The 14,621-nt window shown below is 36.3% G+C and overlaps 1 protein-coding gene across 2 annotated transcripts in view; it reads left to right on the forward strand.

Moving 5' to 3' along the window:
* The window catches only part of LOC108737543 (15-hydroxyprostaglandin dehydrogenase [NAD(+)]-like), a 26,876-nt gene extending 20,862 nt beyond the window's left edge, over window positions 1–6,014 (forward strand). For both annotated transcript variants that reach the window (XM_018470432.2, XM_018470433.2), the window contains exons 4-5: window positions 3,131–3,459; window positions 4,596–6,014. In XM_018470432.2, the coding sequence (XP_018325934.1) occupies window positions 3,131–3,459; window positions 4,596–4,707 (441 nt within the window). In that variant the 3' untranslated portion in view covers window positions 4,708–6,014. The remainder of the gene's footprint in view (window positions 1–3,130; window positions 3,460–4,595) is intronic.
* The last annotated feature ends 8,607 nt before the right edge of the window (window positions 6,015–14,621 follow it).

A 14,621-nucleotide genomic window follows, 5' to 3' on the forward strand; every position in this document is an offset into this window, starting at 1 on the left:
TCCTCGATCGTTTTATCATTCAACTTACGGTAGTCTATAACTAACCTCCATTGTTTTCTACCTGACGCGTCCAGTTTCTTTGGAACGATCCAAACCGGTGACGAGTATGGCGAAATAGATGGCCTAATAATTTTGTTATCCAATAACTTCTGTATTTGACGTTGTATTTCTTCTTTTAGGTGATAAGGATATCGATAAGATCTACTATAGACCGGAGCTTCATCAATAGTCTTAATATTGTGTTTAACAGCATTTGTAAAAGATAAATCGCAGTTTTCATTAAAGAAAATACTTTCATATTTCGCACACAGTTCCATAACTTTAATTCGTTCTTCTTCATTTAAGTGGTTAATTCTTATCGAATTTAGAAGATCAGGGTCCGAATGCCGAATAAAAGGTTGACGCACTTCTACGTTAAAGACTGGCTGAACATTAATAGGATGATTAAAATTAATTTCGCACGTTCTTTCTTCCTCAAAAGGTAATAAGAAAAATCCATTTTCTGCAAAAGCTATCGATTCGGGAATTCGTATGTGTTGGTCTAATTCCGTTTCAGGTATTAAAATTTCTCCTTCATGAATATTAACGGGTACTTTAATCGTTTTGCTAATTTTTTGGGTAAAAGGCCTAAAGTTGTGATTATTTATATATTCTAAGAAAGGTATCTTTACATTACCTATTTGCAATACTTTATTAGAATAATCAATTTTCGCACCTAACTTATAGAAATCCTCGCTACCTAAAAGTGCATCGCATTGATTGTGTCACTTAACTACATGAAAATTAATGTTTGTTTTAATGCCGTATTCTTGTAACATAGGATAGCTAATATTTTTATCGTCAGTAATAGAATTATTAAGAGAAGTAACGGTAAAGAGCTTTGAAAAGAAACTATTAGAAAAATATTTTTGAGCAGGTTCGGGATTAATGATAGAATTTGATGCTCCTGAATCAATTAAAATTTTAAGGTCAAATTGTGGTACGCTAATGAATGGTAGTTTTGGCTGATTTATGATAGAGTTTAAGTCAAGTCGAACTGTTGAGGCTGGTCGGGAAAATTTTCTGTCTCTGTTTCCGCATTTTCTACGTATTCGTGATTGTTATGAGGTTGTTGTTCAAAATCTGAGGGATTGTGATAGTAATCCTCTGATTCACAAGGCGTTTGCTCCGAATCCTCAATATTATGTAGTTGTTCCGCAATAAAATTTCTAGGTTGAGTATTTGTATTTGCAAAATAATTTTGAGACTTTGGTTGTGTAAATCTAGTCGATGTAGACATTGGTGTGGGTTTATATTCTTGCTTTTTCCCGAAAACTTGAGAATTAGTCGGATAATGCATTTGTACTGGTCGTGACTGTACATTAACTGATTGTTGTGGGAATGGTTGCCGTGGTTGAAACTGAGATCGAAAAGGTACAATAGGTCCTAGCCGTTGAATATTCTGAGAGAAATTCGGCTGTGGTTTGTAATTAAATTGAGGTTTTTGATTTTGAACAGGTGGGACTTTCTTAGCAAACAAGGGTGCCTTTTGCCAGTTCCTCATAAAGTTCACAAAACTAATTTGCTGTCTATTATTATCATATTTTCGCAATTCATTTAAGCAACATTCTATTGTTAACGGATTTATATTAAATAAATGGGAACAATACGGTTCTAACAAACCTGTTTTAAACGTATTTAAAGCTTGTTTAGTGTAAAAGTCTGTTTTGGGAATCCTGATATCAACTTTTGGATTTCTCAAATTAACATATTCTAATAACGTTTGTAGTTTTTGTCTGATACGTTCATAATAGTTTTCATAGCTTTCGTTTGATAACTGAAAGCATGTAACTAAATCGTTAAGTAAAAGGTCCTCATTTCGCGGATCACCAAAACGAGATATTAAAACATCTTTTACTTGAGTCCACGTTTCAGCAGAAGATATAATTAATGTTTCTCTCGCATCACCTACGATCTTTGATTTAATTTGTTCGAAAAGTAACTTATTTAAAAGACAGTTAACGTCGGTTTTATTTTCAAAGAATGAAATAAATCTTTCCGACTGTTTAATAAAATAGGCTAGGTTTTTGGAACCACCTGAATATTCAGGAATCATATCCTTAGCTAAATTTAATTCTAATTGTGAGGGCTGAGCCATTTTAATATTTTGTTTAACTGAAGTAAATGTAGTATTACTTAAACCAAGTAGTTTTCGTTTCAATGCCCCTAAAGTTTCTAAATCAGAATCGCTATCTGAACTTGTAGAATTGATAGGAGTTCTATCTCTATACATTTAACGTACGTATTAAAGGGATACAATGGAATTACTTAAAAAGGAATGCAAAGACTTACAGGCTAGCTGATAAAAACATCCTTGTGGTCTCCTCCAACAGGCGGGGTCGATGTCCAAGTTTGTCTATCAAATTCGGCAGGGGAAATCCTCTCGATTGAAGATGATTCTTGTAACAACAGGCACAAGCAACGCTATGATCACTATTGATATTCACGTAACACTTTATGCTCGACGTTTTCGTATCCGCAACAAAGAGTTGAAACTCACGACTTTCCGAATTATTCGCTATGAATTATTCTGTAGTTAAAGTCTCTGCGGATCCTGTTCGCAGCGCCAATTATCTTTTCAATTGATGAAAAGTTATTTTTAAAAACAATTATTTTATTAAGTAACTACAAAAGCTTAAAAGTGAAGCAGGCGACTTCTCTAATCGAGAGACTAATAAGAAGTGAACAATTTCATTATTACATATTAGAAAGATGCAACACTAATACTAAAAAATGCATAATCAGTAAAATACGTTCTCACGGTAATATCTCACACTCGTTGTTTGTATATTGGTTCAAGGACATAACNCAATTTTATTATTACATATTAGAAAGATGCAACACTAATCCTAAAAATGCATAATCAGTAAAATACGTTCTCACGGTAACATCTCACGCTCGTCGGTTGTATATAGGTTCAAGGACATAACTTCTAAAAGTCGTTCTTTTCATGCTCCTCTAAATTTAATTTACAAAAATTTCATTTTTTGAATACTCATCCAATAATTCTAAATACTAAACTGTTTGGAGAAAACAGGTACGCCGCTTTTTTTTCTCAATAATATAGTTTTAAATAGCAATTTCTTTACAGAATGGCATAATACGAGGTCTTCTCTTAGCTTATCGATTTATGGGACGAGATCGAGGAGGATGTGGTGGGATTGTAATAAATGCAGGTGCTAGTAGTAGCGCTCACCCTATGATATCTCTTCCTGTTTTTACTGCTACCAAACATGCTGTAGCTGCATTGACATCATGTTATGGCGATAAACTCCATGTTAATTTGACCGGTGTTAAAGTAATAGCGATATGTCCCGCACCCACTGAAGCACATTTAGCAGCAGATCCAAGAAAACGTCTTCTTAGTGGAGAATATGAACAGGCATGGCACGCTGATATCTCGAATACTATGCCTGTAAAGTAAGTTGTAATTATAATAATTTAAGGTGTATGAGTATGACAGTAAAGGGAAAGCAGAGAGGAAATAGGATACAGAGAAAACCATCCCGCTATTTTTTCTATTGAGCTAAAAACATCTTGTAAGTGGGTGCTGACTGAGTATTTGGTGATAAAAACAAGAGGTACCTAAATGGAATATAAAACGCATTGAGAAGAATAGATTTCGAACGGGAAATGATAATTGCAAAATTTATTATTATAATCATAATAAAAAATATACAATTGACAACAAACTTTAATTTCTATTTTAACAGCAAAATCTGCATTGTTTTCCTTAGAGATATTAGATAAGCTATTTTATTTCTTTTCGTTTATTTTCTTCAATTGCACGTCATTATTAATAATAAAGGCAGAGTACTCGGATAGAAATAGACCTCATCATTTACTCCTTCTCTGCAACTGCTTCGATCTTGTAAAATTTAGTGTATTAAATTATTGAAACGTGAATTTTTATGTTCTGTACACTTTTTGCATTACCTATCTATACATTCACACTGCCTTATGAAGTGAGCCAATGTTCAGCGCTTTTAACTTAGTTCTCTTTGAAATCAAGTAAAAAAAAATACTAAAACGTGTATTCAATTCGGTAGTTCGAAGTCTGTTTCTTGCTATCCACCCTCCTCTCATTCTTTCTGAATGGCTCCTTATTAGATTGACAATTCTCGATACCATAACAGTTACAAATCGGTCACTGGCTTTAAGAAACGAGTTTAAGGTGAATCTCAGAAATACCAATAACTTATATAAAGTGATATACTGACCTAGCGCTAATGACTGATATTATGAATTATCTGCTGAATGCAGCGATACGTTGTGGTATTTCTCTGCGTAAGCATAATTTTCCGGGACCGGATTGGCCCTCCTGTAACTTTAAATACGTTTTCCTCGAATTCGGACCTGCAAATATTAACTTAATTTATTTGTTTAATAGTGCCCTATCACCTTCTGCAATCTACGAACTTATTTCAGTTATCCTCTGCATAGTTGATAACAGTCCTGTACATTCTTCACGATACTAATTTGCATAGTTTTAATACTCTTTAGGTTAGGTTAGGTTAGGTTACTATACTAATTTGTATAGTTTTAATACTTTTTAGGTGCGAGTATGTAGCTAAAACGTTAATAGATTTGTTGAAGAAAGCTCCTAGTGGTTCTAGTTGGTTAGTGGAAAATGGACAACTTCCAAAGCAGATGTCATTATTTCCGTAAGTCGGGAAAATTGGTATTCAAATACTGCGTTTCAAACATAATCATTATTTCGGATTCAATTTAATATGGGTCCACTTTTTGCTTGTAATATAATCCTGAACTGCTGGAAAATGTCATTGTAGCAACGTTTTTGTATTTTTCATACTGTGACTACGCTATTTATACAAAATTGTTGACCCTGTATTGATTGTATCTTCCATAATGTAATTTACGTACTGTAGCCAGTTTGTTTTTGTTCATGGTTCATTTTTTAATATAGTTCAAATAGATCTCAGATACTTTGATTGTTTTCGATAGCAAAAGGAATATTTCCAGAAAACACACTATTGAAATAAGATATGTATAGTGAAAAATTAGTCCGATAGACGTACTTTAATTAAGATCAAAATTACATTAAACACTATTGTACAAAGAACTAATAACTTAAGTTACCTTACTAGGTCTGTCTAGCATCGTTAAATATCATAACAAATTAATTGACTTCGAAAAATTGTATCTATAAGCAAAGGGAGTAGGTACTTACCAAGAGGCCATCTAAAAATTAAGTCACATGCTAAAGTAGAGGGAGGGGATAAACGAAATGTGACATTGTGTGCAGGGGGGAGTCAAATGACGTCACATGTCAAAATCGAAAATAATAAATCGCGAAATTTATATGTAATATAAAATTGAAAAATATATGAAGTCACACCAGGGGTGAGAGGGTGGTTCACAAATTTGACCACGTATGATAATGACGTGGGGAACTTTTAAAAAACCACAAAATATGTGTGACGTAATTTATGGATGCCCCCTAAAGAACAACTCAAACTGAAAAATCCTAGATCGCTTACATGGCCGCGGACATATGAATAAGTTAAAACAAATCAAAAATATTTTAATAAAATGACTATTGTTGGTATCATTTTTAATGCTTTAATTAGATAAACGTTGAAATTGAAACAATGTTCACTAATTATTAGAAATGCTTCAGTCCACATGTATGTATGTAGGGATGTAACTTATGTAATGAATATAAAAGGAGCGAAAATGTGATCATTAGCTTAACACTTTTTATAAGTAAGTGATCGTACTGTTTAATAAAGTACTAACTGATTTTTAATAAAACTTATACCGAATAATTATTATAAGAATCGCTAAAAAACATCCAACCAATTTAATAAGCACCACGCAATATTCTTTAAAAAGATAATTTATAGTTTCCTTAATTAAAAGACTGTATGGTAAAATTATTGTAATAGTGTGTCACTGAGGATCTTCCCGTATTTATTCAACTTGTTTGTTTAGTTTTAAGATGTTTTAATGGTGTGAAGGCTTTGTTTAAATAAATTTATTTAAAAATTTGGAATTATTTTTCCTTTTATCAAACTTTTTTTCATAAAAATTTTTGAAAACTCAAACTACACACATTTAGTGAATGGAGTCCCTTATTATTTCGAAAAATAATTGTAACTGCTGCAGTAACCTATACCAAGAACAAAAAGCGACACCGTTAGATTCATAAACTTGTTTTATTAAGAAACTATAAGTTTGTTTTCAATTCTTTTTGACCAAAGTAATACCTACTGGGGTTTAAATTTATTTTATTTAAAAAAACAGCCAACGTTTCGTCCAGGTTATTGGACTTTTTGAAGGCTACAATATAATGTAATTAATATTTTAATACTGTAGCGAGCACGAGCGTGTTTGTGTGCGATCGGGCACACGTGCGGGTGAACGGCTTATCGATTCGCTGACTAACCGCGGGCGCCTTTCTTCATGTCGCCGTATTTGTAAATGTGTGTGTCGTACCTGCGTTCTGGGAAAGCAGTTAAACAGTTCAAAGAAGAACTAAACGATCCGGATGTTTCTAGAGGGTTCCAGAAAGGAAACAAAAGAGTATTTAAAGGATGAGACGATCGCCGAGAGGAAGAAGAAATAAATTGACAGTTGCAGAAGTGAATCAGGAAATAAATTGACAGTGACAGCAGTGAAATAAAGTCTTCAAGTGGCAGAATCCTGCATATTGGAAATCAAAGTTAATTGTTAACTTGCAAGTTGTGATATTAATTATACTAAACATTCCGGTTTTCTCTTGTGTTTACTCCTTCATCGGACGCCTTCTTAGGTAGCGAATAGGGCTTTCCACAAATGGCTGGTACCAAGGAAATGAAATACCAGGGGCAGACCAAAACTAGCAGAACATCGTCTGATCCTGAATGGGCGACTGCAAAGAGCGGCGACACTCCATGTCAGAAGTGGCTGAAATCAAAGTTAAGAAAACAAGGGAACTACCTAACTAATCCTTCCCCAGGAAATTCTGTTACAGTATACCTTGGTCGAGTCCAGCCCGACAAGCGCGTTGTCGCGTGCCTGATCCGCATTCATACTAACGCGCCCCGATACAAACCCACTACGACAGGGTTGAATAAAAGCGCAAGCGGAGCTACAAACTCCAGTCGATTGCTCATCAGCAGCATCGCCTCTTCTCTTGACATAATCGATTGCGGTTCATTGGCGCATCAGATTTTTTCTTCGCATCAATTATTCCACCGTTCGATATAAGCAAATTGAGCTCCAAAGCTGCATCGGTTCTTACTTCTCACCAGGGATTTCATTTCTAACGACTCCTTGCCAGGAAGCGAAAAAAGCGTGTCGGACGGAGGTCCGATAGAAGACAGCGTCCTACGTCATCTTACCAAACCGAGCAATCATAAACGCCACCGCTATCGACGCTTCCTAAATCTTCGCTGCCGGCCTCATCCAGCCCCTGCTAGCCCAGTCTGTAAGCTTATTCGCTATTCTGGAAGGGAGCCAGCTTCGACCTCCAATACATCCCGGCAGGGTGGGAATAGGTTACCAGCTGGAGGATTTGGTAATCATGAAGTTAGGTTTGATGACCAATCAACCTATATGTGCTTAGTGCTTTGTGTTCTCTCTCTATACTCCTGTCCTCTTTGATTATCAACTATGTATATATATATAAATGTTATAAAAAATATTAAGAAAAGTCACAGCTGACCTACAATAATTAGCGCCCAACGTGGGGCCAGTTTTTTAAGATCAAGAAAGGAGCAAAACTTGCAACTGTCCTTCCTAGGTTCTTAGTCACGGATGACGTCAACCTCAACTCGTTCCTCTAGATTCAGGCTCATCACTCAACTTGATTCGTCACGATTTATGGGTGTATTTCCCATCCAAAATCATTAAATTAGCTACCTCTCAGGCAATTCCTGTCCTGGTTTGTGGTTTATTGAAAAACGCCACTTCGCCTCAGCGAAGGAACACCTTTCGTCCCCCGGCTTCCCAACCTCCCACAAACAGGACTTCGAAAATTTCTTCCGAGCGTTCTGGGACGTGTTTGATCCTAAAAGACCAACCGCCACAACCGCTTTCACCAGACATCATATCTAACTAAAGGAAGACCGCCCATTTGGTATAACGCCACATTGCCAGTCGTCGATGAACAGATGAACAAGATGCTGGCGGACGGCGTCATAGAGGCCAGCACATCCGATTAAGCCTCTCCCATCGTAATAGTCAAGAAGAAGTTCGGACAACCACTTTTCTGCATTGACTTCAGACGTTTTAATGCTCAAACTCGGGACGAAGTTGCCCATCCGCCCAACATTCAACAAACCATTACTCTGAAATGCAACCAATGTGTGTGAAGATAAAATTGTAAAAGTTCCATGTGACGATGACGAAAACAAACACTATGTGGGGTCCTATCAAGAGCAAAGCTAAATGAGGAAGAGGTAGGTGAAGTGAAGTTAAGTGGGATTAAGTGAGTTCTGCGAAGCGGGCGTGAAGCTGGGAGGAAAAGGTGACCCATCGGTTCGTGTAGTTTGGGAATCGTGGGGTGCATCATAGATTGACGTTGGGTTGACGATTGCAACCTTGGACCGAAATTTTAGACAGCGAACCACCGTCTTCACATACAGTGTACAGTTTGCTACCGGAAGTCAAGGAAGACTAAAGGTACAACCGTTTAACTTGATATTAATCAGGTAGAAGAGTTAGAACCCCAACCGTTTTATAAAATGTATCTAAGCTGCTCAATATGAAGGACTGGGGACGATCAACAAAATTCTATTTCAGATAACACAGACGATCGGCGATACAGCGTGAAGAAAGGTATACTTTACCATCGAACCCCGCAAACCGATCTAATCATGTACCAGAAGCTATTAAGCAGTTTGTGTTGTATTGACTTCATGACCACCCCGACGCTGGACACCTGGGTCGGGATGAAACGTGACGTGCCATCAAACGGCAATTTCTCTGGTAAACCTTTATCCAGGATGTGCGAAGCTATATACGACAATGTCTAATTGTCTCGACCGACCTTTTTTCAAGATGGATGGAGGTATAGGCCGTTCCCGAGCTACGTCGAACATTCTTCTTAAATTCCTGGAGGAAGACGTATTCTGCTGACACGGCTACTCTCGCTATCTTCTCTCGAAAAATGGACTGTAATTTCGAAACCAACAATCGGCTCAGTTCTGTCGACAACATTTTAGTGTACCTTTTAGGTTACACCCTTCACCGCCCTGGACAATGGAAGAACCACAACAACGTACCCCCGTCCATTATAACTCCGATGGATAGAAAGGAGCAAGTCTGCCGACGCCAACAACTCTACCATCGACGGTACGCATCAGAACCTCCTAACCCCACTCCGATATCCTTCCACCTGGGCGACCAGATCCTAGTCCGGAACTTCGTAAAACCTCACCCGTTGACCCCCCTGTTGGACAGGTCCACATGAAGTCGTTGATGTACTAGGGGTCAACCATTAAGGGATTTTCCGGGACCATTAACTAGTGAATCATCTCCGCCCCGCCCCGTAAGCTCCGTCTACCTGGACTTTACCTTAAGCAGGGGGGAGTTGTCACCGTATGGCTTAGTCGAGTCCAGTCGGATGAGTGCGTTGTCTTGACATAATCGATTGCGGATCATTGGCGTATTAGTGATTCCACCGTTCGATATAAGCCGATTACGTTCCATAGCTGCATCGGTTATTTCTTCGCGTCAGGAATTTCATTGACCAACTTCCACACCGTTATTTCGCGGGTTAGTCCATTTCGAACGACTTCTTTCCATGAAGCGAGAAATTTTTTGTCTATTTTTTAAATTTATTTTAGAACTGAGAAAACGAACGAGAACGAGAAAACAAATTCTAAAACTATGTTGGAGATACATAACTACTTAGAACCTCATCCAAAAATTAAAAATTTTTAAATTTAAAATGTTTAAACATAAATAACAAAACTATATTTAAACCCTCTTTAAAATTTTTGTTAATTTATGAGCAATTTGAACATACAAAGACTGTCATATCACCTTAACTAAAATAATTTTAACTGTCGGCTGCTTCCGGTTATACCTTCATATCTTATAACTTTGCTATTTTAAATGGAATGGTATATTTTTTAATTCAGATTTAAATTCTTTATTCTGTGGAGAATCCTGTAGATGGAGATTTAATAAATTTATAGGCATGCATCTTATGCTTCCATCATTGATAAAAAAAAAACAAGGTCTCCAAGAACACTTTTAGAAGTGGTATTCGAAGGTATGGTATTGGAAAGAACCAAATTCCGTCAAATATAAGCTCAGCCTTCTATCATTTTAATAACAGAAAAACGAAAGATAAGGTTCTGATTTTTGATATTTGAAATAGCTGTCAATCGTCCACAGCAACCACAAATTATCTATTTAAGATAAAAATCCAAATTTATTCAAATATTTTCAAATAAAGCATTATAAAACATGAATCGAAAAAGGATAAAAAGAGGAATCGATTGGCAAAATAAAACATGGTAGGTGTCATTTGAAAAAACGAATGGATTGTATGCTGAACGCCCACTAAAAATTATAAAGCTCAATTTTAGTTTAACATTAGTCATAGAACACATAACTGGTATAAATTTCAACAAATAATAATTTGTTATGATTTGGCTTGCGGTAGCGATTTTTTTTTCTATAAATTAAATTATACGAAAATATTTATCGGAGGCATACAAGTTATCAAATTTACCTTAAAATTTTGTGTTTCATATGAATTTGTCGCAAAAAATATACCATTCCATTTAAAATATCCGCAAGCGAGCGACAATTGAAATTATTTTAGTTAAAAAGATCATCCTCGATTGCCAAATTTTCAGATTTCTTACACGTTTAATTTCTGGTAAAACGTCTAATGTACCACTCAGTTTGAAGAACCCTGTATATTAAAATCATATCACGATGGCCGATTAGCAATACCAAATTTAGTCGACTTCAGCAATTATTCAAGATTACCTATGTTGATATCAGAAGTGGAATAAATATACCATCAAAAATTAATAACATGAAAAGGCGCCAGGGAAAGGTAACATTCATGTTGAGATGCTAAAATTACTGAAATCAGAAAATCCACGTCAGCTATTTAACAAAATATATGATAGCAGCGAAATACCATTAGAATTTTTTAAATCTACGTCAACACCCACAATTGTGAAGACTACAGACTTATAAGCTTAATGAGCCTTGAAAATATCCTATCTCCACTATTATTAAGGAATTAAAATAAATGGAACACCCATAAACGACACACGCTATGCTGATGACAGTGGTATACTCGTAGACAAGATAGAGGAATTACAGTAATTCCTTAATAATGTCGACAGAATAAGAAAAGTATTTGGTCAAAAAATCAATACTGATAAAGCAAGCAACTACATAATCAGGCCCAAATATGCATTAGTGGACAATTAACCTTTGGATAGAGTTGACGAGTTCAAATACCTTGGTTTCACCATCAATGACAAATTAGATAATGAAGTAGAAATAAAAATCGGCATTGATTATATTCCAAAAATACTTACACCGGGGATTATTCTGAGATTAAGGCTCATCCGTATTCTAAAATGTTGTATATAGTCCGTAATAATATCTGGAGTTGAACCATGATCACTCAAATTGAAATCAATGAATCGCATAGAGGCATTCGAAATGTGGAAATGGATTGATCATGTGACAAATGAGACAGTGTTGAGAAGAACTGGAACCGTTGCAAACAATAAAAGAACGAAAAGTTTCGTATTTGGAGCACATAATGAGACGTAATAAATATGAGGTCTTCAGATTAACTTTAATGGGTAAGGTAGAGAGAGGACGAGCCCCAGAGAGGAAACAACATTCATGCCTTCTGCGATAGTAGGTAACCGAGGAATATCCATGGAAGAGACTACCCTCCATTCTCTCTTTCTCGCTAAGTTGTTCTTTCTGCCAATAGGCATCCACAGCTTCTCGAGCATTCCTTGTATGCAGTTCGTGAAAACGGATGAAATAGGGGATCTGATGGGACAGGAAGGGAGCCCTCGACGACATCGTTGACCGCAGAATAATTAGCGGTAGTAGATTAATCAATGAAGGACACCGCAGGTTTTTCCAAGTGTTACAAAGTATATATGTATATATATCTAAATTGTTTGTATAAAATTACAAACTAACGTCTGTTACCTACTAGGTTAGTAGGCCAATTAGCGATCGTTTAAGTTATCAACAATAATCAGTAACTCTATTCGAAGAAACGGATCAAAGAATCAGGAGAAGCAAGAAAGTAGGGTGGTGAGGCGGTTTGCTATCTTCATTCACGCTGTGAAAATTCCTAGCCATTTTTTGTGTTTTCCTAATATATTATTAGTTATTATTATACACTGTCTGATAAAAAAATTAAAGGAAATGAAGATACATGAAAAAGAAATAAAATGAGCCATCTCGCACCACCCAGTGATATATACATGTAAACATAAAGATAATGATCTTACCAAAAACCCCAATTGCACAGGCAATGGCGACCCGGATTACCTAGTGTAATTGTGTGTCTCCTGATCTTGCCTTTCAAATATTCCAGAATACTGCTCAGACATAGTATATAGTATATATGTATTATTTGTTCCTTTGTTGACTGTCACAAAATTATTATTTTGATTATTAATTAAGTACAGTATTTTGGTATATTAAGGCAGAATGTGCCCCGTATTAAGAATTTACCTTGGAAACTTTTTTGTCCAAGTACCGACTATTAGGTATACTTAAGATGTTAGCTTCGTCAGCAGTGTGATGCGTTATAGTCACTAAATACAACAAAAAAAAACGAATAAAAACACTAAATAACAATAAGATCGTTTCTAACTCGAACCACGTCGGGGTTGTCACTTTAAACGAAGGGAGGGGACTTGAATTGATCTGCAAATACGGAGGTAGTTTACTTAACCCGATGGTTATTAAACTGAACTGCATTCCACAACACAAACGACAACTGGCACAAATTCCTTCACGCAACGCATTTTAGATACTGAAAGCTTTAAAAAAGCCAAATGCTAAAGCCAAAACTACTTTTCTGTTTACACATACGTTTTCATCTAATACAATACAAGCTGACCCACAACAATCCTAATTAAGCGGTCGGTGTCAAAAGACTTTCATTAGGAAAAATAATCTTCAAAGAATTTCGAAGACATCAGTGATGAATACGGTTGGCGAAACTAGCAACAAAATGCATGCGTAGCTTTGCATGACAGAGCTCTTTAACATCCTCATCATTTTTCCTTCCTTAGAAGTGCGCTATCAATTTTCACATGTTTTAGCGAGGAAGGGGACGAGTCCTTCAGTGTGAATACTCCATATTTTTTCGATAATTATTCTTCTTCAGCCTTATACGGTCCGAATGTTTGGCTATCATGTGCACTTTGTAGGTTACAGTGTGAAACAGCTCAATGGAAGTCACGCCAAACCACTGCCGTAAGTTGGCAAGCCAGGAGATTCACCAATTTTCAATCTACCTGGTTCCCTCTTTCCTTCTACTCTACCATGGAGGAAAAGTTGTAACCGGCTGTATTAGACAGGGTTTCTCATGATAAACCCCAGCTTTCTTTGTTTTATCATATGCATAAGCTTTGGTTGACAATTCATCCTTCTGATAACCTCTTCGTTGATTTGGTCATCTCTGTTTTGCACTTTATATTTCTCTGAAGTGGTCTCACGATTTGTTGATCTTACATTCGAGGTAAGTACAACTGCTTATCGTTTATATTTTTTGCAATACAACAATACCATGTTGATCAGGACTTATTTATAACCACCACATACTTCTTAATATTTAGCTTGTTACTCTTCTAAGCCGTCAGCTAGTAAAACGGTATCATCGATATATCTGATGTTGTTTAGTAGCTCTCCGTTTACTCTTACACCAGCGGTGGTGTCTTTTAGTGCTTTTCTAAGTATTATATACTCTCTAAACACATTAGGTTTATGATCTGGTTCTTCAATTTCTTGGCATCTCTTACTCGTTCATCTTTCCTTCGCATCTGTTGTGTTTTGTTTGATGATCTTACGAATTTATTGGCAGTCTCGCAGTCGGCAGTTATTACTCTTCCTTCTTTTTCTATCATCTTTAAGATTTCGTCGGTTATCCAGTTTCTTTCATTTTCAACATCTGAACTACTTGAACAATACACATCAAAGAATGTAGTAGTCCTTCCTCATCAGCTATTTCTATATCCAGAAACAGTAACTCAAGGACTTTTTCTCTATCTTCGCTACAAAATGCCTTAAGCATGATTTTCTTGAGCAATTCAGAATGCTGGTATAATGTTATTGTCACATCCGATGACTTTTACCACGTAATTTTTGTCAAATTCATAATGGCGGGCATCGGGTCTAAATTTTCCGGGACTGACATTTTCATAGCCTCGATGTCATCTTCGGGAATTGCACGTAGTAGAACTGATGAATCCTTTAATACTCTGATAAAATCTGCACCTGTTTTGATATCATGTCCCTTCATACAAGACCATCAGCAGTTTATTTAAAACATCGCCAGCACCATCCATATGTCCTTTTCCGTGCCCTGGTTCACTGTATGTCCAGGTAGTAGTACTTAT

Source organism: Agrilus planipennis, unplaced genomic scaffold (genome assembly GCF_000699045.2).
Source record: "Agrilus planipennis isolate EAB-ADULT unplaced genomic scaffold, Apla_2.0 scaffold139, whole genome shotgun sequence".
NCBI classification, from domain to species: Eukaryota; Metazoa; Arthropoda; class Insecta; order Coleoptera; family Buprestidae; genus Agrilus; species Agrilus planipennis.